The sequence below is a fragment of the Camponotus floridanus genome, unplaced genomic scaffold (genome assembly GCF_003227725.1).
Source record: "Camponotus floridanus strain SB8 unplaced genomic scaffold, Cflo_v7.5 scaffold35, whole genome shotgun sequence".
Classification (NCBI taxonomy): Eukaryota; Metazoa; Arthropoda; class Insecta; order Hymenoptera; family Formicidae; genus Camponotus; species Camponotus floridanus.
In genome coordinates this window covers 328,620-352,774 of record NW_020229492.1, presented here as the reverse complement: position 1 = coordinate 352,774, position 24,155 = coordinate 328,620, and the positions used below count along the sequence as shown (strand labels likewise).

Below are 24,155 nucleotides of genomic sequence, written 5' to 3'. Positions count from 1 at the left end.
AATTTCAGTGATTTTACGAGGACGATCCGCGATATCTCCGACCGGAATCGGCGGTTCCGTGCTGCGCGTATGCATGCTAATGGCCGGAATTGAATAAAAGATCGGGAATTATGATTGACCGAGCAATACCGGAGCCCTCCTCCGGGTTTATCTCGATCGTCGCGAAACGAGACGACACGAGGAACGCCAGGATACGCTCTCGGGCAATGTCGCTTCATGGGGAAATCCTGACCTCACGATACCCTTGTCATTCCGATGTTCGCGTCAGTTATGTAAAATATATTTCACCCCGATTCTTCGTCATTAAACGTAAAGTCACGATGTAAAATCGAAAGGGATGTTTAAATTTGCCGTCACAAATGGAAAGTTTCGCTAAGAATTCATAATCATAATTTATAGAAAATAATTAAATTAATTTAATTTGATTTAAAGTCGATATAATTTAATTTAATTTAATTTCGATATTATTTAATTTAATTTAATTTCGATATCATTTCAGAGAATCATTTTCTTATATGAAAATCGCATCGTAGTGCGATACTACAAGTATCAAATAATATGCAGGATCTTTTTGAAAAATTAATCACTTTACACGAGGCGATTATTTCGATCAGCTTTCAAAGGAACAATTAAAGGGACAATTAAGATTTTTCGATGGGCAGGTAGAGACTGTTTGCGAATCGTTGTGGTGGCCAAGGGCAGTGAAAAATCACGAGGGTTGGGCATTAATCAGCGTAATTAGATGCTATTTATCTGGCCCTCGTCTCGCTCGCTCCGCGTCCCTCGCTCATTATTGATAATCTATAATCCGTAATAAGCGCGCTCTCTGGCGCAGTGGCAGGTTGAAGGATCGTCGCCAACGATAATACCTTTATCGTGTCAATGCCGGCCAATCACAGCGCGTTCACTTGCACCGAATCACATAATGGAATATAAGCGGCAGTAATTAATAACTTGGAGCGGCGGAGAATATGGCGGACATTTTTTTTCGATTACGCGCACACACAAAGTACACGCGCGCGTATCTCGACGTTATTTGGGATCAATGCAAATTACTGCGATATAGCAAAACATGCTGTTACACGCTCGTACGTGTCTGCGCGTCTGTGGGTTATTATAATTCGATCATTGTTTACGAAGGCAAAAAATAACACGCTTGTAATTTTTTAATTACGTAATTATATGAATCGCGCGCGCGCAGGGACATCGCGGGAGACGAGCTGAAGGGCGTCGTGGTCATATCATGAAATTAGTCGACTCATTATCATCATGTCAGGTTCATTATGCACCGAGTGCGTTACGTCGGGAGACAGGCGCTTCCCTCGTTAAACGGAAATGCGATTCCGCTGCGAGGCGAGCGGCCGCAACGAAAATAGATTAAGACGACGGATCAAACCGGACGTGAAAATTGTTTAACTCGTTCCCTCATAAATTATTTAGCGCGCCGCCCGCTATCATCCATCAACTTTGATAGCCGCGCCCGATAACAACTCCCGCGCCTTCTGGCCGGCCGCAGAGAGATACACGGTCGAGCGAAATCGCGTAAACATTTCGACCGCGAATCCGTCTACGTGTAATAAGTATTTTCGAAAAAGCAAACGCGCGAGTTTTATCCGCGCGATCTTGTTCACGAGGTCAACGAGACGCTTGCCGAGCGAAAAATCGAGCAACGCAAATTAATTTCTGGCCCGAGATCTAATTTATCATTTATAAATTAAAAAAATTTATAAATATATTTATTTATTATTTATAATTATTTATATATAATTTATTATTTATATTATATTTTGTATTATTATTATTATTTATATATAATTTATTATTTATAAATAAAATAAATTTATAAATAATACTAAATAAAGCATTTATATTTTGTAATAATTGTAGTGCAATGATATTAATAGATATCTAGATGTTGAAAATTATCTTTCGCATTTAGTTTTTTAATAATCTCAATTTTTTAAATTATTGTTCTTGCAACATTTTAATAGTTAATATTATATCTCATGATGGGAAAATTAGTTTCAATATGAATCTCTTTTAAAAATCATCTAAAATAAGTTAGAAACCAAAAAAAAGTTTGTCCTTCATTTAGCTTCTTGCAATTTTTTTTACGCAAATCTTTATTATTTAATTTATAAAAATGTTGCTTGATAGAATAATATTAAATACCTCTTTACGGATCGCTACACATGTTAAATAACGATAAAAGGATTTAATGCACCATGCTTTTCTCTATATTAACAGAAATGACTATCGTATTCGGAATTTAGATCAAATACCTGACCTTGCACGAGTCTTTTATCTGTCTCACAAATGATTCTTTTAGTTTCTTTTATCGTAATTCATAATACTCCTTGAAATTTATTTGTTTGATTTTGAAATCCATTACCAATGACATTGCACAAGTTGTATGATTAAGAAATTCAATCTCATTAATAAATCTAATTTTTTCAAATATATTTTGACACCTGATATTTTAAAAAAAAATTAATATTTCTTTTTTTAAAGAATGTAGCTTAACTTTATTATATTGACATCCTCACTTGCATTTCTGCGGAAAGCGTTAATAAATTAATGCCAATATCAACATGAAAATATCAGATCAAGATAATAAAGATCACGCGTGGTGCTTGTTAACTTAATGAAAAGGCGATTCCGCTATATAAGCATCCATTTATCCTAACATACTCGATGCTTTTCCTATGTGTACGATGTTCTCTCATTATCAAATACAATAAATACGATAACTACGAGTTCGGTCACGGATCACCTTTTCGCAAATGACATACACTTCCTCAAACACGATTCTTGTCCGCGATTCCAATGATAATGATCCAATTAGCGGTCGTTTCTCGGGCGTTCCACTCTGATTGCGCTGCGGTCAATCTGTTCTTTTACTTTCAATGTCTCGAGCTTGCCACTTTTTCAAATACCTGTTTTTAATATCCGTCGGAAAAGCTAATAAGGCATTTAATGACTTACGACATCAACGATTTATGTCGTTTGTAATTAAGTCAATGATTCAAATTAAAACGCGCACTAGAGGACTATATTGTACGCATTTAACTAGCGACACATCGTCAATCAAACTAATATACACCTACAGTGTGTAAACAGATTTTTCACAAGCTTATTTACACACATCTTACGATTGTGTTAGCAGATTATACATGACAGAATAATTCACATTAAAATATTTTAATTAATTATTTTAGAGCAATTAATATATTAATTGAATAATATATAAAATTTTACGAAAGTTTAGAATACAAAAGAAGAATATTCATATTGTTGTATTAATTATATATATTAATATTTCAATATTTTATAAATTATTTTTACCGAATTGATACCGTTGAATAATTTTAATCGCATTTGTTTAATAGCAGTTCCGGTTTCTCAAAAATATTTAATTTTAAAATTTAGATACTTGCATCAAGAAGTATTATTTCACGAAATTTTATAAAACTTTAAGATAAAAAAGGAGAATATTCAATCGTTGTATTAATTATATATATTAATATTTCGATATTTTATAAATTACTTTTTTTTATTAATAAATTACTATTTTTTACTTTTATCAAATTAATATCGTTGAATAATTTTAATTGCACTTGTTCACAATAGCAGTTGCGGTTTCTCAAAAATATTTAATTTTAAAATTTAGATACTTGCATCAAGAAGTATTATTTCACGAAATTTTATAAAACTTTAAGATAAAAAAGGAGAATATTCAATCGTTGTATTAATTATATATATTAATATTTCAATATTTTATAAATTACTTTTTTTTATTAATAAATTACTATTTTTTACTTTTATCAAATTGATATCGTTGAATAATTTTAATCGCACTTGTTCACAATAGCAGTTGCGGTTTCTCAAAAATATTTAATTTTAAAATTTAGATACTTGCATCAAGAAATATTTTGCTAAATTTTATGAAAATTTTATGAAAATTTAAAATAAAAAAGACAAGTATTCAATTGTTGTATTAATTATATATATTTCAATATTTTATAAATTACTTTTATTGAATTGAATAATTTTAATCGCACTTGTTCACAATAGCAGTTGCGGTTTCTCAAAAATATTTAATTTTAAAATTTAGACATTTAAATCAAGAAGTATTATTTCACTAAATTTTATGAAAGTTTAAAATAAAAAAGGAAAATATTTAATCGTTGTATTAATTATATATATTTCAATATTTTATAAATTACTTTCACCGAATTAATATCATTGAATAATTTTAATCGCAGTTGTTCACAATAGCAGTTGCGATTTCTCAAAAATATTTAATTTTAAAATTTAGACATTTAAATCAAGAAGTATTATTTCACTAAATTTTATGAAAGTTTAAAATAAAAAAGGAGAATATTCAATCGTTGTGTATTAATTATATATGTTAATATTTCAATATTTTATAAATTACTTTTTTTTATTAATAAATTACTATGTTTTACTTTTACCAAATTGATATCGTCGAATAATTTTAGTCGCACTTGTTCACAAAAGCAATTGCGGTTTCTCAAAAATATTTAATTTAAAAATGTAGATACTTGAATCGAAAAGTATTATTTTACTCTCGAGAGATGCGTTTATCAACGATGCATAATAAGTACGTTTCGTGAAAGACGATTAAAAAATTCCCTTTCTCCCGAGCGACGCCCAAGTACACGACCAATGACGAAGAGCATCATCATCCGGCGTGGTCGGCAAAGATCTTGCGCGAAATTCTGGACCGAAGGCTTCGCAATCAATTACCGACGAACGAGACGTTTTTATAGACGATTCCACGTCGATGTGCGCGATCGCTCACGGCTGTGTGCGTTTAATACGCGTTGACGTGGCACGTTTTTAGCGCGGTGTAATCGCATGATGATACGTTACTGGCCTCTAACGACGCACGCGACCCTTCGTGGCAAGTCTCTTTTATGCGGACATCTTATTCGCCGGGAAAACGAGCGATGGAAATGCAACGATGGGAGAGAAAGACGAGAGAGGAGTGAGGAAGAAGGGCTCTTGTATGTACATATTAGCGAAACTGGTTCTTCGTCGGACGTAGGAAGAGATAATCTTTTTGTTTTTTTTTTTCGAAAGAATTCTCAATTGGAATAACGATCGAACGCTTAAGAGCGGACCAATTGATAATTAGTACAGTCTATCTTATTTGTAACATGCCTTCTTATTTTTCTTAGCATAAACTTAACGAATTATGAACCGAGTCTCTCCACTCTTGCTTTAATTGCCTCTCAAAAATTTACTGCATATAATATCATAATATTTATTATTAAAATCTGATACACTTTCATTTCATTTGCGATGTTTCATAAAATTCAGAGGAATTAAAGCGGGAACGTATTTCTTGATTTACTCGAAATAGAACAACGATGGAGGAATTTACATGTGAAAAAATTAAAAACAAAAAAATTGTTCAATCGTTGCCGAGTTCGCTGATGAACCACCGTGAGAAAATTGAGGGGAGAGAGAGGGAGGGTTCGGAGGATAATTTCCCAAGAAAGGGCACCCGAGTATCCTCCTCCACGATCCTTGCGAGCCAGGCGAGGTGAAACGAGCGAGCTCGTCAGCGAAGCAAGCCCGAAGGCGCTTTAATAAGGCTTCGTCTCGTCTCGTCTCACCTTTACGTGTGTATGTGTACGTGCGGCCGAAATAACGTGCAATTAAATTGAAATTACACCTGCGTTGTCCCGGGAAGCACACTTCTGCGTATATTAAGGTGCCATCGTGACCTTGTCGCGGCGCGAATATCCGACTCGCATGCGTTGCATTGAAAACACGGAGGGACAGAAAAATCAGCCTTTCGTATAATTATTGCATTACGAATGCGTGGGTGTCCAATCTAACAAATTAAATATTGAAATTAGAGAAAATATACACGAGATACACGCGAGATAACTGTAATCATTCCTTTCATCTGTCTAACATCGTGCGTGGATTGTCGGAATAAATTATTCGCGAATAAGGGTAACATTTGTTTTTTATATCGCATACGTTTCCGTCACTTCTGACCGAAATAACGAGTTTGATAATACTAATATTAATGCCATGTAAAGAACGCCACTTATCGCTTTGCGACGAAAGAGTTAGCGAAACGCGAGCACACAAAGCGCATGGCATTTGCACGACAAATGCAATTCAGAAGTGAATCCGTGAGTTTCGTAATCACCGGCTTGGTGAGCGCCGCCGGACCGCTTCCAGGACGCAAGCCCCCATTTAGAGGGTAGTCTCTTGTTAAGTGAGAGCCAACGACGTCATTAGCGTTAGGAACGACATCCTGGCACCCAGGAGACCGACGTCGCCTCCTATACCTGGCAAGCAACACCAGCTTCCAGGTGAGCCGGCGACACGCTACCCATTTCCGGGTCAACTCCGAACTACACGTCCACATCTCACCCCTTTAAGGGTTGATTAAACTCTACTAGGCACCGGAATGCCGCGAAGGTGGCACTAAACGCTCGACCATTTGCGCCTGCAATTGTGTCCCTCCCCTACTCCAATTCTCTGGCTCTCTTAAAATATAGCGGAAACTTTTTGACGAAGGCTAAAGCAAGTGTGCGAAGTAAACTTTGCAATTTATTACTACCGGATTATAAGACAGATTTATAAAACTGTTTTTACTTGTTCCCTCTTAGTACGATATGATCGTCGATATTAATCTACCTCGCTCATTAGTGGCCTTTTAATTTATGATTCTGTGTCGTTTACAACGTGCGATATCTCCTGGAGAAGGATGCTAATCGAGTATACATATTTTTGAATATTGAATTCTATTCAGACACGAGCTCCTATTGAATGTACCTGAAAATTTATTCTTCACGTTGTCACTATAAATTGCTCGTTAAATGTATGTTTGCGACCTCGCCGAGCGTTGATATAAATTTAACGGCACCGATGTTCAACGAATTGCAGGATCGCTTCTGCGTTTTAGTCCTCGGAGAGATCGGGAAGGTCGGGAGAGAATGATCCTGGGAAAAGAGGGTTAATAAAGTAATTTAGTTTGACGGGCAAGCGCGAGAGAGAGAATGTATGTGTGTGATAAAGGACACGGATGGGCGAAAAAAGAGAGACAGAGAGAGAAATAGAGAGAAAGAGAGAGAGAGAGAGAGAGAGAAGGGAAAAAGGGAAAGAGAACAAGATTATTAAGCTGTAAGGCGTTAACTGGCATAAGGCGTCGGTAGGTGGATACGTTGCTTGCGTGCCAGACTGACTGCATTTGCATCTAGACGCCATCAATCCTCCTGACGCCCGCTTACATTCCCCTCCGAGCACCCTCTCTTCCCCCACCGGCCGAGCCGAGAGCAGGGAAAGGAGGTCTCGACTCTTGCTCCGAAGAACGACTCCTAACGTCATAACCTGACTCGCGAGGTGCGAAAGAGGTATCCGAGATCCGCGGAGTACGTGGAACAAGGGGCCTCGAAATGAGCGGTTATTGTGTTTAACGATTATTGTTTTGTGGAAATGACGAAGGGGAAACGCTGGAGAAACGCGCAAGTACGATGACGAATGAAATTGAAGCGTCCACGTCCCCCTCCCCTCCTCTCCTCTCCCTCTCCCCCTACCCTCCCACCGCGCTGGAAAGAAGACCAGTTTTTTATCTCTTTGATAGTTGGATTTTTAAAATACGCGTTTCAACATTTTTGCGAGAAATGTACAGTAGATAACGCAGGAACTATTACGTCATATGATGCTTCATGGGTTATGCAAAAATTCGAAAAATTGCTCAACAAAAATTAACGTTTTATAATAATTGTAAAAATCGTTTCATTTTATTTTAAAACGGAATTATTCAACAACTCGAACTTCTTCATTATGTATGATAATCTAAGCATAATCAAAGTAAACTTTAGGTATAAAAGTTAAAAGCTTGAAATTTGTTTATCGCGAATAACTTACACGTATAAGACTCGTCGCAATTTTTTGTACCGTGTTGCGAACGTATTTTATATAAAGAGAATTATTATATTTAATTTCTTATTGCATTAATAAACAATAAGAATTTGTGGCAAAATACACAGTTTATTTTGCTTTCATAAAAAATCACATATATTTTACGTTTACGGAATCACACTTATGAACCTTGTTTAAAAATTCCTCTGCTCCGAGAAATTATAATGCTTAGAGCGCTTTACGTTCTTATTATACCGTTCGTGAATTCATCTGGAAAGCGATATGATTTAACGGACGTGGATCGTACGGTTTATTAACAAAAACGCCATACAATTGTGTTTATATTAGCTATTAAGAGAGATTCAAATTACTAAAAGTCACGTTTGTGTGTCCACTCGAAGTTTGTCGCGACGATTGCGCAATGGGACCGAATGCGGACTGAATTAATTAGAGGAAATTATAGCTGCTTGATATAGTCGCGCGTTTGTCAAATTAAGAAACCCGTTCCCGGACGCTAATAGACTCCACTTCTCTCTTAGTTTTGAAAAATGGCCCGACATTTCCTTCGAATTCTTCGAAAGCCCTGCGGGATTCCTGGAATTGGCATCCGTCGCGAGCGAGATGGATTAAGACAAATTTCTTCCAACTTTTAAATGATTCCCCAACTTTTCAATTTTAATAATACAGAGAGATATTCCGCATATTTTTTTCTACGTAAAAAAACACCGAGCCAAATCGAGTTATGACAGTTTTATTCCGTACAACTTTCACTTTTCGATTTTTATTCAACAAAATATTTATAGATAGATTTCACGATATCCCTCGAGTTTATTTTAAGCCGCGTGAATTCTTCTCGCTTGATTACAACGCGACACGCTTACGCGGGTAATAACGTTACGACACAAGTCTGAGATATCAAGTCCTAGTTTACAAGTACATGATTATGCGACGGCGCTCAAGAGCGAGGATCTAATTAAGAGGAGAACCGGAGCGAATGAACCCGAAAGGAATCTCACAGATACAATATACGAGCAGAGAAACAGATCGATAGAGGTGAATGACGTCTGTTGTAACGTCTGGTAGGTTTTTTACGCACATCAAAGATCAGAATCAGCATCCGAAATAATCGTGCTCTTCGATCTCTACGTTTCTCCCTTCGTTATCGAACCCTCTTTTCGCATCCCTCTCGAGTATTTACACCGTAAATGCTCATTACGGCTTCGCAAATCACGCAAATCGACGTAATACGGTGGACATTCGAGAACAACACGACAATGCGAGTCACGATGGGATCCACGAATATCCGAGAAAAAGGACGAGGAGATGGCTTGAGGGAGAAGGGGCCGTCGAATGAGCTAGGTAGAAGAGATCCTCGCATAATATGGGTAGCAAGCCGATAAGGAGGCTTTTCTGAGATACGATCTACAACCGAGCCGGTTAATTATATATTAATACCTTCGCGTGTGCGATCCTCGGTCGCGTACAAACCGGCATCAAGTGGCCGGCTGGCTACCTCGAGCGGGGAAGGGACGATCTAGGAACGCCTCGTAAGCCTCGGAGAACGCGATCGATTTGACGCATCGATTCTCATAAACGCGAGATACGTTTTTGCAACGCATTCGGAGGCATTCGGCTTCGTCACGGGCTCCTTTTACGCACGACCAAACTGTTCCAGCAACATTGCACACTCACGGCACAGAGTTCCTTTTTATTATCGTGGATATATTAAGTTCATCTCGATGCTCTATTCATTAATCATTCGAGAATCACCCCCAGCGCAAGGTTCCAATTGGTAATTTGAATTTAAGAAACGTCCAACAGTTATTAAATTTACTATCAATACTTTTATGTTTTTACATTTCCGTGAAGTATATCATATTGAAAATATTTCCTAAAACTTTCAAATTAATCGGATGCAAATTGACGGAATTATAAGTGTATGTTTCATGAAGCGCCAGAATGTATAACTTTGTTTAAACACGATTATAAAGCTTCAACTCTAATGTTTTGAGAGCTATCAAGACAATATATGAAGATATAAATAAATTAAAATTATATGGGCCCGGAATAGATGATTCTGTGTAAAAAAATCTACATTTTATTTAATTTTTCTCGAAATCATTTTTTCAAAGTCGGTGAGCAAGATATTTCAAAAACTATTATACCGATTTGCTTGAAATTTTACAGGCTTCTTTTACATATAAAAACCTAGTAGATGAACGAAGGATTTTGTTCTTTAATGAATACTTTTTTTTACTTAATAAAAAATGAGCAACTTTTAAGTCGAAGAAGAATATCTAGTGTCAAATGGCTGCCATTTTGTCCCAAAACAATTTCTCAACTAATCCTTCATTTATCTACTAGATAATTTCATACATCAACTATAGTTTATTGAATTTTTGATATCGGATGAATCAGCCTCGAATAGCTCTGCTCACCGCGCAGCGCTTTTCAAAAAACAATATCCCGGAGAATAATTATAACTTTTACATTTTTTGATATTTTATTTTAAAAAATATATAATAACATCCTTAATATTTATACTTTTGAATAAAAATTTATTTGTAAAAAAGAATTATTACACTTTTGAAAAAAAATTTCCAAACATCATACTTTTTTCGGTCCGCTGACTAGAACCGTAACCCCTTCACCTAATCTAACCTAACCCCTTAAGGTCCTCCGGAGGAGAGCATTTTAATTAATTTACAAGTACGAACGAGATCAAACTGAATTCGATTAGCGACGCGATTGTTCCGCTCGACGAAATTTTGCCAAGGTGTCAAAAAAAAAAAAAGAAACTTGAAGGAAGGGCTAATGAAGGGTACGAGCGAAACACGCGTGGCGTACGTACGTGCGGCGACAAGCGGGAAATATATGGCCGTGGCGGCTCGCGCGCGTATCTCTTAATTCCCGGTAAATACTGGGAATTTAACCAGCCGGTAATAAATACCCGCATTTAAATCCCACGCGCGTCCACGAGTCCTGAACTTGTTTCTGGGACGCGCAGAGAGGTAATTGCGAGTTTACGCGTTTATTTCGCGGCCGACATCTTTTTTATTGGGGCCAACTAATTACCCGTCGTGTTTATTTAACGTGTCAATTAGAAAAATTACACGCCGCGGCGCGGAAAAAAAATTACGAGGCCCGACGAGGAGTCTTTTCAAAACTGAAATTGCCTGAGATCGTGCTCTCAAAGTTCAACGAATGTTTATAACCGTTTGCGCATAAATTTTTCAGAATCCAAAGACCACCCTTGACAAACTTTTGATCAGCTTCAATGTTTACCCCATCTTACTTGCGTTAGAGAACTAGCAGTTTAAGAGACTCGACTCGAGGGGTATCTGGGGGACGCCTTGTTTATTCGTACGTTTAATTATATAGATCCGATCGTAAAAATGAAAAATTGCCGATGCACTTTGGGGCAAGCTATCCCAATTATTAACGTAATAGGAACCGAGTAGGGAAGGTCAATATTGAACGTTAATAATTTCGCGTTCTCGGCGCGGCCGATTGCGTTCGGCTTAAAGAGGAGAAATTGCGTGCCGGGTCTGGCGTTGGCTTACATCACCCTAACTACTAACCACGGATTGTTACCCCCATGGCGTGTCATTTCGCCGGGCGATATTATATCCTCGTCGTCGCGTGAGATCTCGAGTCGGTGCGAGTCGATTGTTTTAAACGACCGATCGGCACCGTTCATTATCATTCGCCGGTGACAAAATTCGTCTTACGTACATTATGCGTACTCGAGAACGAATATTATTTATTACGAGAGCGATTATTAATCTCGTCATGTTTCGAGTTAATTAATATTGCGCGAATAATTTTTAATTTATTGTCACAATTAAAGTCTAAAACTTTATAGAATCTTCTCATGAAATTTTAGAATTAATTTGTATATTTGATAATTAATTTTACACACATTTAATACTTAATTTTATTAATTAGAAATTTTTATAATTATTTAATACTTAATTTTATTATTTTTTATAATACTTAATTATTGTCACAATTGAAGTCTCTAAAACTTTATAGAATCTTCTCATGAAACGTTATAATTAATTTGTATATTTGATAATTAATTTTGCACACATTTAATACTTAATTTTATTAACACTTGCACGTGTCTCTTATAAATTAAATAAGTTTTTTTAAAAATAAATGTAAATCAAGATAATATATATACAGCGTCGCATAAAATATTATTCTCAATTTACTTGGCGATTATTACAAGCGATGAGATTCCGACGGAAACAATGTATCGAAAGCCGCGATTTTTTCATTCGACCGACGACGAAGCTCAGCGTCCTCGCTTGCAACGTAATGGGGTTACCATTAATTTACGACAGTAGCGAGTAATAGAATGTAGCGAGCTGCTGAAAATGTTAATTCTCACATGGAAGCAGCCGCTCGTAAAAACGCGGATTTATCGCGGCCCGTCGATTAATCGAATGCAAACGGCAGCCACGCGGTTGTACAATATTCCCCGACGCAGACGTAGGCGTGCCTCGTCTCGCGATAAATTTCAAATACGCCGAAGGCGTATTTTTTTTTTTCTTACGTCGGCTCTCACACTCGCTCGTTTCCTTAATTGAGGACGGAAACTCTCGAGATGCTCGACTACCCAATTTCTAAATATTTTCGTGATACGAAGGCCTGCTTGTCCGTCCAGAAAATTATGTCTTTTTATCTGTTGGGACAAGAGCGTGCCACCAACCATATCCTTCCAATCCTGTAAAACTTGCTAAATCACCCGAGGAACGCATTAAAACGCGGACGACGTAAACGAATTTGTATTAAGCGCGAATCCGCGCTGTTTAGCTACCGTTTCTCCACCGTGGCATATCGCTTCACAAATCATCCGACCGTTTATGTTCCCCGAGACATTAAGGGCCGCACGGCACCGCGGGAAAGAGTTAATTCCGAAGAAGGACGAGATCGCTAAGAGGCGACGAGCATTGTATAGTCGATATGCGCGCACACACACACGCGCACGCACACGCACACAGACACGTATAACGGGCGAGTTAATTTATTTGAAATAATTCCTGATGATATCGCATCGACACAAGCCAGCGTCTGCCAACGTACCATTCATTTTTATCGCGGCGGGTCGCCGCGATGAAAAATCCGCGCCGGCTGATAAACGCTCCTCTTCTCTCATAATTACGCGCAATCTCTTACAAGTGTCTTAATTTATGACGAACTTGGGCGCAGCGAAAATTTTGAGGATTCGACAAAATCTCTTCAATTTATTTATCTCACGTCAAACACGCGTATTATATTTTCGGAGTTATTTTTTGTAATTTAATTTGTAAATAAATATTCTTCCTTTCATTTTTTTTTCGTAAATTTATATTATTAAATGAATTAATAATATTTATGTTATTAATAAATTAAATAATAAATTTATATAATTTTTTTTCGTATGTACGTGAAGGATACGAAGGCTCCGCTCCCGTATTCCCGAGAGAAAAATTGCGCCCGTGTTAAGCCAAAGTTTGCAGATGGGAGATCGCGTTTACAAGACATTGAGACCGCACCGGTGAGGGGTAGAAAGCGAAATTGGCCAAGTAACTCAGAAAGTAATAAAAGGGAGATTCTTATCGTCAAAGACAATTAGCGGAGAATATAAATATGACGTATTTATAGTCTGTCAGCCGTATCTCTCAGCTATATGCATCTCCACTATCCCACTTTGCTCTCCATCGTAACTCAAACTATTTAATTAATGTTTTTTCCTCGCCCTCCTCTCTCTCTCTCCCTTTTTCTCTCCATTTCTCTAGTCGCAAAGAAAACTGACGATAAGAAATATTGCAGGCACGACATTTCCCTTGCAAGCGATGGTTGGCTGGTGGTCGCGTGATTCCTTGTCGACGGAAGCAAGAATCCGAGAATCAAGATTGTCTAATAAGTGCCTGTGATATTTAATTAGAAATGTTTATATCAATGACATTAGCGAATAATGCAATCGTCAGTCGCCTCTATTCGTCCAGGGGACTCTTTTACAGGCAAAAATTAACAACTTTGCTCCAAAAAACATACGCGTGACACGTAATCTCTTCCCGGTTTTCTCGGACGAATAAAGTATAGGAAGAAAAATTGCAATGATAAATAACTACTCTTTCTATATGTAAATTTCCGAATAAGAAATCTCTTTCAGATGTCTTTTCGGAAATAATCTCGGGTTTTTAGCGAGGGATAACGGAATTTGATGCGAAGATAATTACAAAGTCGAAAAGTTGTACACCGTCGACTCACAAATACACACACACACAGATAAATATACATATGGTTCGTGAAATCCATCGGCGAGGATCGACGGATCTGGGCGAGATGCCCGCGGCGGCCGAAAGACGAGGACGACGATTCAATTTGTCGGTCGTGCCTGCGTCTCGCGCGAGTATTTCTGAGGGGGTCGAACGGTGGGGAGGGGGAGGCGAGGGAGAGGGCGAGGGGGCCCGTGGCGATATTCACGACACGCAAGCCACGCTCGAAAATTAGCTCGTGACCGAACGTTGGTAGCTCGGGTCCGCGAGGGTTCGCGGGGAGCGGGAAATGTGCGGAGGGGGAGGGAGAAGAAAGAGGGGGCGAAGGGGGGAGAGGTGCCGGCGGAGGGATACCGGAGTGGAAGAAGAAAGAGAGGAGTTTTGAAAAGGGACTAACGACCGGCAGTTAACGGCGGCTCTGAAATTGCCGGTTGCCGGCGCATCTTCCACGGCCGAGAGAGCCGGCCGGGAGAATTATTAAACTGTAGTTTAGTTTAAATTAAGTTATTACCCCCGGAGCCGCGCGCGCGCGCCTTTTGCCCGCCTGTTTTCTTTCCGCGATGATCTTTCCTCTCGCGCGAGCTTTCCCGCTCTGCGCTTTTCGAATCCGAAGACTCGGAGAATCGTCGGTCATCCGCGTCTCTACGATTCCACAAACGTCTTCTTTTATAAATAAATACCTTGATATATTTATTTATTAGTCGAGGAAAATGTGAGAAATTCCTAGGATCTTTAAAATCCGAAAATTCTTCGCAAACGCTGATTCCCTCTTCTCGACGCGGGAGGAAACGAGCGTTTTAGAGACCTAGGTATCTTCATCTCAATTAAGATTCTCACGTGAACATTTTACCCGCATTTCGTGCTTGTACGTTTCTTCTGCCCGGGTAATAAGTGATTCGTGTGTGTTGGTGGAATGAAATTATACACACGGAGTGTATTCAGAATTATAAGCGATACGTGTTATCAATACTTGAATAGTATATTGTCGGCGGCTCTAGAAGAGCGGAACGGATGATAGTTCGATGGCAGTTCACACGAAGCCGACTATTATCGCGACTAATGAATGGCTTCGTTAATGACGTGTGTTTGTCACCCGGTAAAATCTTCCAGATTACTCGCAATTTGCACTTATCCGAGCGGCGATAATTTCAAGCGCGTGAGAAGGGGAGGGAAAAGGGGGGAAGAGACGAGGGGGAGAGATGGTAATGACGACACGTAACCCGCGACTTGGAATTATCGCGTTAATAAACACGCGATGCGAGCCAATACGATTTCACGCATCGATTAAATTTATTATTGCGAATCCGCGTTTGGTGCGATTGCGTTGCACCAAGCTGCCAATAAGACGACGAATATCAAAATGGAGAATGCCGGATTGATTGCAATTTGAAGTACGATATCTTATATTATCAGCCGTCCCTCCTCCCCCCCCCCCCCGTGGCACAATCGACAATTAATTCTTCGCGTTTAATTAAATTAATAAGATTGCATCGCGATTGCGACAATAATTGCAACGTCTTCATGTAATGTAAACGACGCATTTCGAGCGTTTAATGCGCGTGATTCTCGATAGGTATTAATTTTTCTAATCATACACCTCGCATAAACCAGTCGTTATCACGACACTGCAACATCAATATTATTTTCGCACTGTAATTTGCGCGATTTACATTCAATGCAATGGTGAAAAGCAATAATGTAGTTTTTCAATAGACAAACATTTCTATAATCGCTCCATTCAGATGTCGCAATATTTCGTCGCGTGTTTGGTCTCTCAAAAATTCTTCTCCTTAAAAAGTTACAAATTTTTGTAAAAAAGTTGAAAATTAAATTCCTTAAAAACGTTAAAAGAATACGATGTCTATGGAAATTGAGCCATGAGCGAACAAATATGAACTTAATAATTTTGATAAATGATTAAATAATTAAATGATGAATTAATAAATAATTTATCAATGACATATACCTAATAATTAATAAATGACATATACCTATGTGTTGGTGGCAACCCAAACAACAATAATATTGAAATTCTAAGTACCTACATTGTATGCGCGGAGTTGTAAGAGGGGTCAAAATATGCATATTGACCTAAGCTTTTATGTGCAAAACACGAAGAAAAAATAGAATACAATCCAAACACACTAATAATCAAAGATCACTAAAGATCAAAGCATTATGTCTATAATAATATAATATATTAAATATAATATAATATATTATATTAAATAATATAATAGCAGAGAATAAAAACAGAGAAGAAAGCGATTCAATTCAAACGCATTACTGCAAAAATGCCGCTCCTCGTTACAACGATAATATGATATTTAGGATATGCTCGACATCTAAACGAGTCCAGAAGGCACGGTTCTATCTTTTTTAAACACTTAAAAAATTCTTCTTAAAGAGTCCTTTAAAAAAATGCGAATATATTCGTTTTAAATCGATCTGAGGATTCCTCCCGTTATATGACAAATAAACGCCATTGTGTTTAATATTCCGGATATTATAAGATCCGTATTACAAATTCGGGCTTCACAATAATTGCAAATTTTTCAGAAAGAGAAAAAGACGCGGAGAGGAGGACGATAACCCCGATAAATCCATGCGGTAAATGTTTCCCCGTCCCTCGGCCAATTAAACTTTCTCCGCATCCGCGCAGAATGTTGGAACGAAAATTGTATACCATAAGGTGAATTACAGAGGAATGTTTCGACTTCATTTTAAGTAATTTTCGACCCATAAAATGTTTCCACGGGACAACGCGCTGGCTAATTATGAAAAATTTATCCGCGAGAAATAACGCGCACATTTTGCCTTTCGACGCTCGATGAAGCGCGAGAGACGCGTTTCGCGTTATGCTTTCGCTTCGTCTCGACTTCTTCTAGTCTTCTATCACTTTTTGTCAATCCTTATGAACGTTTTCTCCTCTCCTCTTCCCTCCTCTCCTTCTCTCCGCCGTTCGCCCTTTTTTGTCAACTGCCCTAATGCCTCCCCCTTCGGTCTAATCGTAAAATAATGACAGGATGCCACGATAACGTGACCGCTTACTAAAGAAACCCAGCTCATTTGGTCTCACCTGTATCCCTCTTCGGCATCCTTTCGCAGTACATCGTGTTTCTTTCCGAGATGGACACTGTTATTTCACTCGCTATAATCAACGGGGTAGTTTACAATTTTCGAGAGAGTCAACACAGGTCTCTATTACCTTTGAATAATTTTTTTTCTTCGAAAGGAGGGGGAACAATGTTTTCCATCAATCTGATGATTAAAAAAAAAATGATTTAGAAAACAGCACAATACACAACCAATAATCTCGTACATAAATGTATTATTGAACGAGATTGAAGATTAATCTGAGATTTCTATACTAACTGCAACAATTTAATCTTGCGAGGTGTTAATTCAATCTCGTCTCTTATCCAAGCGTTCTATCAGCCCACAAAGAGCTGTGTTTTAAGGACGCGCTATTTTGACGAGAGACGTGCGTAATGAACAATTCCAACACCTGTCATGACGTATTGGCGCGTACGGTGTACAACGCTTAAGTGGCAATTAAAATCCAATCATTTCAAAACTAATATCACTAGCGTAATACGCGAGTTATGATTCATAAATACTTCATGCTTGGAGAGATCATAATCGAGAAACTATCCATACGATTAATGTTTATGTTTGTATCTTTTTCTCGCTGCTTTACTCTCAACGTGGTAAAACACGATCATCTATTTTAGTTACAACCTGGACGATATGATCTATGCACGATGTATATTGAAGAGCAAAAAATCCCTCCGCAGATTCGTATCTCGAAAATATTAGGTGCGATACGAAAGTTATTGTTCTTGGCTTAAGTAAAACTCCCCGAGAGATCATTAATACAGATAATCGAGACTCTCTGCAAAGTTAAAGATTCATATTCTATTATTATTATCATCTATTTTAACCCAGAATCGCATCATTGACCATTAAACGGCATTCGTGCACTGAGAAAAATTTGATTGCACCAACAAGACATATATGATTGAAGGTACTTTGATTAAATCAAACAAGAATTTCTAGTTATCATAAGACTCGATTTTTTTATAACTAGAACGTTTAATAGATTTTACTATAAGGATTTGGTTAGTATTTTCTGGTTGGATCTATAAAATTTCTCGTTACATTAATTTCTTTGCTTATCGCTAGGCAGCGAGCCACTCTTAACATAACTCGTATTCAATATTTGCCATAAAATGTATATAAAGAACTAGTATTAACGTTAAATCCAAAGTATATTTTTTTTCTCTTACAAGCAATAGTGCCAGAAAGAGGACGCTAGCTCTCTGATTGTGTGTGTTTGACCTGCATCCTCTTCTTGCATCACTGTTTCTTGCGTCACAGTTTTAATTTCTAACAAATTGAATTTAAAATAATTTATTCAATAATCTGGATTGAATTTATCCAATAATCTTGTTGGAATTCAGAATATTAAACAGACTTTTGAGATTAGATGGAAAAAATTTTAGACGACTTGGTGCTGGCGAGTTTAGTATTATTTACCAAAAAATTTGATAAATTTAGCAGGAAGAAATTAATCAGATTCATCTGGTAATTCCTACAAGAATTCTGGTTCGTCCATTTTGCAACAGACATCCTGGTTGAATCTACCAGAATTCTAATTAATGCAATCAGATTTTTTTTCTCAGTGTGTATAAAGTACTTTTCCTCACGAATTTACGCGTTTTCGATCCTAAAAAGAGACAAGTGTGTCAAAATTTTCTCGAGTAGGGGGTCGATCGAAGAATCATGAAGAAGACAGGAAGGAGCAAGAAGGATCCATCAAGCAGAACCGGACATTTTATCCCCCGATACCGTCTGCGACCTGGTACCCACCCATTTCGAGCGGGTTAACGCGAGGAGCGACACGTCTCAATCCCAGCCTTCGTCTGGATCTTAATTCGCGACGACGAGATTGCGCGGCGGGGCTTTGTCGAGCTTGGGAGCCGTCGCCGACGGGACGCAATTTCGCGGCGACGCTAAGCGCCTGGCTTAACGATCGCGCTAACGCTGAAAAAGTTTAACGATCGCGTAAAGGCATGCGCACGCGAGTCCGCGAGTAGTTCGCTGCCGAGCTAATTATGTAAACGAGAGTTTCGCGAAGCGAAATGAGGAGGAGGAGAGAGGGCGAAGGGGGCAGAGAGAGAGAGAGAGAGGAAAGAGGGGGAGAGATCGCGATTCGCGGAGCGATGTATCGCCCGGGCGACATCGATCGGAAGGGAGCTGGGGGTGGGGGGATAAAATCTCGGCGCGCCGTGAGCGTTTAATTAAGAATCGGTGTAATTAAATGTTAACCTGGCGGAATACAATGCGCGCGAGCATTGCAGAAAACGCGAAGCTCAAGGTGCAGAAAACATGACGGGGTTTCATTTAAGATTCGTTTCGATTTGGAATTTTCTTATGAAAGAGAACCTTGCGTCTAGTATTTTCAATCGAATATTTGAAGAAGAAGAAAATCTTCCGACTGGATTTGAAGAGATTCATAGATCCTATTTGGAAAATTATAGCACTTGGATACTCGAATGGATATTTGTTAAACAAAATTCTCTCAATCTTAGTTTAATAATAATTTTGAATATAATATAAAGTGTGCTGCAAAATATCTGCAAATAGGATCAGTATATTATTATTGAAAAGCAATGATGGTCTCGTAAATAGATCACTGTAAATTAAACGAATGAAATTTCACTGAAAAAGATCAATCCAAGACAATCAAATATTCGCTGATCCTTGGTGAATTTTCTCATCGCTATTTTAATTAATTATATATTTTCATTGATATAATTGAAGAGAGTAATTTCAACTGAATGGTTCAGCGTATCTTACATATAAAAACTTTATCGTGACTCTGAATTATTTGATTCACAAACGAATGATGCAATTTTCTCAAAGCCTAACGCCAATGATATTTCTCATAATAAAGAAATTACATGATAAATCGCGAGACGGATTTCGCTCAGCTTGTCATATCAAAGAAAGATATTAAGCGCGAAAATAAATCGGGCTCGTTATGAAGTCATCTACGTAAAGAACGTTCGGCAAATGATGTTCGATGAAAGTAGGATCGCAATTACTGGCGTTTCTAATAAAACTATTTATCGTAATGGAGGAGGGATTATTTCATAAATCCCGAAATAACCGGCGGGTCGATTTGATGCACGCTCGCGTGTTCGGTCGACGTTCACGTACGAAATGCTCCTCTCTACGATGTAGAAATCATTATGCAATTATAACGAATCTAACCGCCGCATACTTTTCCGGAAGCGGCGAAGCCGCCAAGTGCTATTCAACGTGTTGGAGAAAAATCGAAATGAAATTACCGAGGAAGAAGTTCGGCGAGTCCGGCAAGCCAAGTTTTAATTCCAATGAATAAAGCTGTAGCTCATCAGAACTTTTTTTTTATATTATTATCCAGATATTAAATATATATCTCTTTTTTTTTAAAACCTATAAAACTTCTTTCACTGATTTTAATTTTAATTTCTTCATTCGATGCGCTTCCAGCAAAAATTTGATACAGTAAAATCGTTTATCACTCGCAATTTTTTATAATGTATGACTTCATTCTTTTATGATAAAATTTCTGTAGAAATATATTCCAACTTAAAATTATCTCAATACTATCTTTTATTATCACCTGTCATCCTCGAAAGATATACACTTCGAGATTTATTCCATTTCATTTTTTTTCATTCTCTGATTTGAATATCAATTTTCCATAATTATTGATAAATATTAATATAATAACGACTTTTTTAGATAATGCATTATCTCCCCTTTCTCTCCTCAATATATCTCTGTACGTAGATAACGAAATTAATTGCGCAGAAATCGAGCAGTTCTGTAAAACGAAATGTTAATCAAATATCTTATCTTAATTAGTCCATAACTTGATGAGTTTTCGCGATTTAGTTTAATTTGTGCGTTTGGCGAGGGATGAGCAATTGACGCAAATTCGCGGTAGCGCGCAATAAATTCGTAGCAACGGAAACAATCGAAGGCCAAAGGCGGGCGAATTAAGTGGCGCTCCCTTCGTAGCATAAACAAGTGTTAGGGACGTGAATGGGATCACGTAAAAAACAGATTTCCACCCTCGGCAGCGCGGACGTTCGCGCGCACGAAACACGGATTTCAGACGGATGGTCGCCAGGAGGGGCGGGAAAAGGGGGATAGGGACTAGCGTCGTAAGCGATCCCAGGGGCTCGTCAGGAACGATCTTATGATTGACCGCGTTACGCCACTCCCTGAAGACCGTTTTTCAAAAGCTATTTCGGAAACGCCACCATTATCTACGCACTTCAACGTGTGTCAGAGAAGAAAATGTTCTATAAGCTATATCATTAATTCCCTGAAATAGAGAATTATAATCTTCATAATTTATATTTCTATTTTTATAACGCACAAAACTCTTGTTTTTTTTTTTTTTTAATTTCTTCGACTTGAGTAATCAAAGTATAAAAGCTTATGAATTCTCAAGAGACAAAAGCTGGTAAAAATTAAAATATCTTTTATTTTATCTAAAGGAGGAGGAGAAAATCCTTTAGATGGAGTAATATATTTCTCTTTGATGGAACATTTGTAGAAAAAAGTTGATTTATATCAAATATGATATTTCAAGCTTCTCAAGTTTGCGCGATCGTTAACCATCGACTCACCTTTCTTCTCGTCCTCTTCCTCTCCGTGATCAGCAGCATGATGCAGATGATGTACAGCGGGATGATGTCCGGCGATCGCCGGCACCAGCGAATGATTGCTCAACGTCGGATGCGGATGATGCGGGTGATGATGACTGAGGAATCTGACGGCCGCGGCAGCGGCCTGATGCTGGGCCTGCATGCTCTGCTGTACCTGGCTTTGCACCTGTCCCAGAACCGGATGATGAGGCGGCCATCCTGCCAAATGAAACGGGAACACCGGCGTCGTTCGTTGGAACAGCCTGGTCGGGGCCAGCAAGGATCCACCGGAAGCGCTGGAGCCGTTCCCAGGCGCCAACGGAAAGGACAGACCGCCTCCAGGCTCCAGGACCATCTTCGGTACCAACTCGCCGGCTGTTGTCTCTCCTTCGAGAGAGCGATCAGTCAGCTCGCATCAATCGTCGAGGATTAGGCGCGATCACCAGGAGAGGAAGAGATCACATTCGATCACTAGCGCGCCGGAATCATGTGTTTATCAGGAATGCGAGGGATTGCGAGATTCGATGTCTAGAGTGAGGTGTTTCTGATCTCAATACACGTTTACATCTTCCATTCTAGGCCTTCTGGAGCACGATCACTACTGAAAGATACAGTCCATGGATCATCACTGTCTATAAATCATTAGTGTACGTTTATGATGATCGTTGAGATGTTTACAAAAATGTAAATCTTGCTGTTTCGAACGAATTTTTACATCTGCCATTCTAGATCTTCTCGATTATGGCACAAAGTCATCTCAATCATCGATGTTTCAAGAGAGCTTAGTCGTTGAAAATAAATAATTTTCGACAACACTCTGGATTGTCTACTGTCTTCCAACATTTATCGTTCTGTTTTTTTAGATATCTCTGTCGCGAAATCTGTAGATCAATCTCACGATCCAAAATATCAATGTAATAATGCTTCACATATTTTGTAATATTTATTGCGTCGAAAGTTGCACATCAGGTAGACGATGGGTGGGATTCTGCCAGCCGTCGGCCAACTTCCCGGTGTTTTTAACGACCTTTTTGAGCAAGTTTGAGAGATATCACACATCAGAGATACAATATTTCCATCACATGTCCATGATCGATAATAGCAAATGTCAGTTTCACCACACAGTCATCGATACAATGAATCCTTCACTCGCCAAGCTGGCCGATTAAAGCTTGATGACCTCCAACGAAATCTTTCTAAAAGTCCTTTGTAGTCTCCCACCTGATGCCACCGAAAGCTCCACGACCCGATGAGATGATTTCTCTCGATATGATCTAAAATTAATGTCCGCGGCCGCAATCGAAGCACTGTAACGCGCACGTTCGCGACAGTTTCTCGGTCGTGACACGTCACCGGAGACTTCCGGGTCCTCGCGACCTTCGCGAGATCCAGTGCGTGCGACAGGCGGATCTCCGGGATTTCCTTGGTAGCAAGGACCTGCTGTGGTATTAGAACCACTACGGCATGAGCCAACGGCACAATACTATCTGCCCAGAGACTCGAGTCAACGACTCCCCTCTGTTAGCGAGACCAAAACTGGTTTCAGGGTACGCCCAGCAGCGGCGATTGGACGAACGCACGGCAAACTCGTGGAAGATGCGGGATGTTGGGCCAATGGAAATACGGGACGGCCATGCCCACCGGTGGTTTTTTTCGTCCTGGAATTGAATCGACGCTTGGTTGCCGCGTCTAGTGGGGGTGAATCAATTGGCGGCTGCCCTGAAACAGGCCGCAAGATGGCTCCTCCCTTCCCACAGCTGCTGCGAGATACCCTTGCCGATCTCGTCGACCGAGGCACTCGAATTCGATCCGAGTCGGATTCGTGGTAATGGACAGGCAAAAGTATATATATCAACGAGTTGCACGATTGTTTATTGCTCGGCATTGTTGTCCCGCTTGTCTGTTTTCCAATCCTTTTTTCGAATGAGGATTTTCTTTCCAAAGTGCAAAACTAAGCCTTCCTGATCCGCGAATCTTCGAGTTTTATTTCTCCGTTTAAAGATTACGGTCATTATCGACATAATGTAAATGTCTACTTAAGCCAGATACGAGCAGCTGGAATATTATCTAATTTTAATCAAAAGTTTTCCGATTAGTTTAATCGTGTAAAAAAGTTATAAACATCTCGCGATATAAATATTTCGAGCTTAAAAGATCTCGAGACCTCCTCGATTTCCATCGTAGATGGTGTGGTTATTCCATACGGAATGTCCTATTGATAAAATTAATGAAACGGTAATTCGAGTCTCGAGTGGACGGACGA

At 38.8% G+C, this 24,155-nt stretch overlaps 1 protein-coding gene across 3 annotated transcripts in view; it reads right to left on the bottom strand.

The window, feature by feature from the left end:
* LOC105255672 (homeobox protein unc-4) overlaps positions 1–23,360 on the bottom strand; it is a 112,269-nt gene extending 88,909 nt beyond the window's left edge. For all 3 annotated transcript variants that reach the window (XR_003123131.1, XR_003123132.1, XM_025410864.1), the window contains exon 1: positions 21,875–23,360. Coding sequence is in view for 1 of the 3 variants with exons in the window: in XM_025410864.1 (XP_025266649.1) it covers positions 21,875–22,247 (373 nt within the window). In the remaining 2 variants the exon portion in view is untranslated. The remainder of the gene's footprint in view (positions 1–21,874) is intronic.
* Between the last annotated feature and the right edge of the window lie 795 nt (positions 23,361–24,155).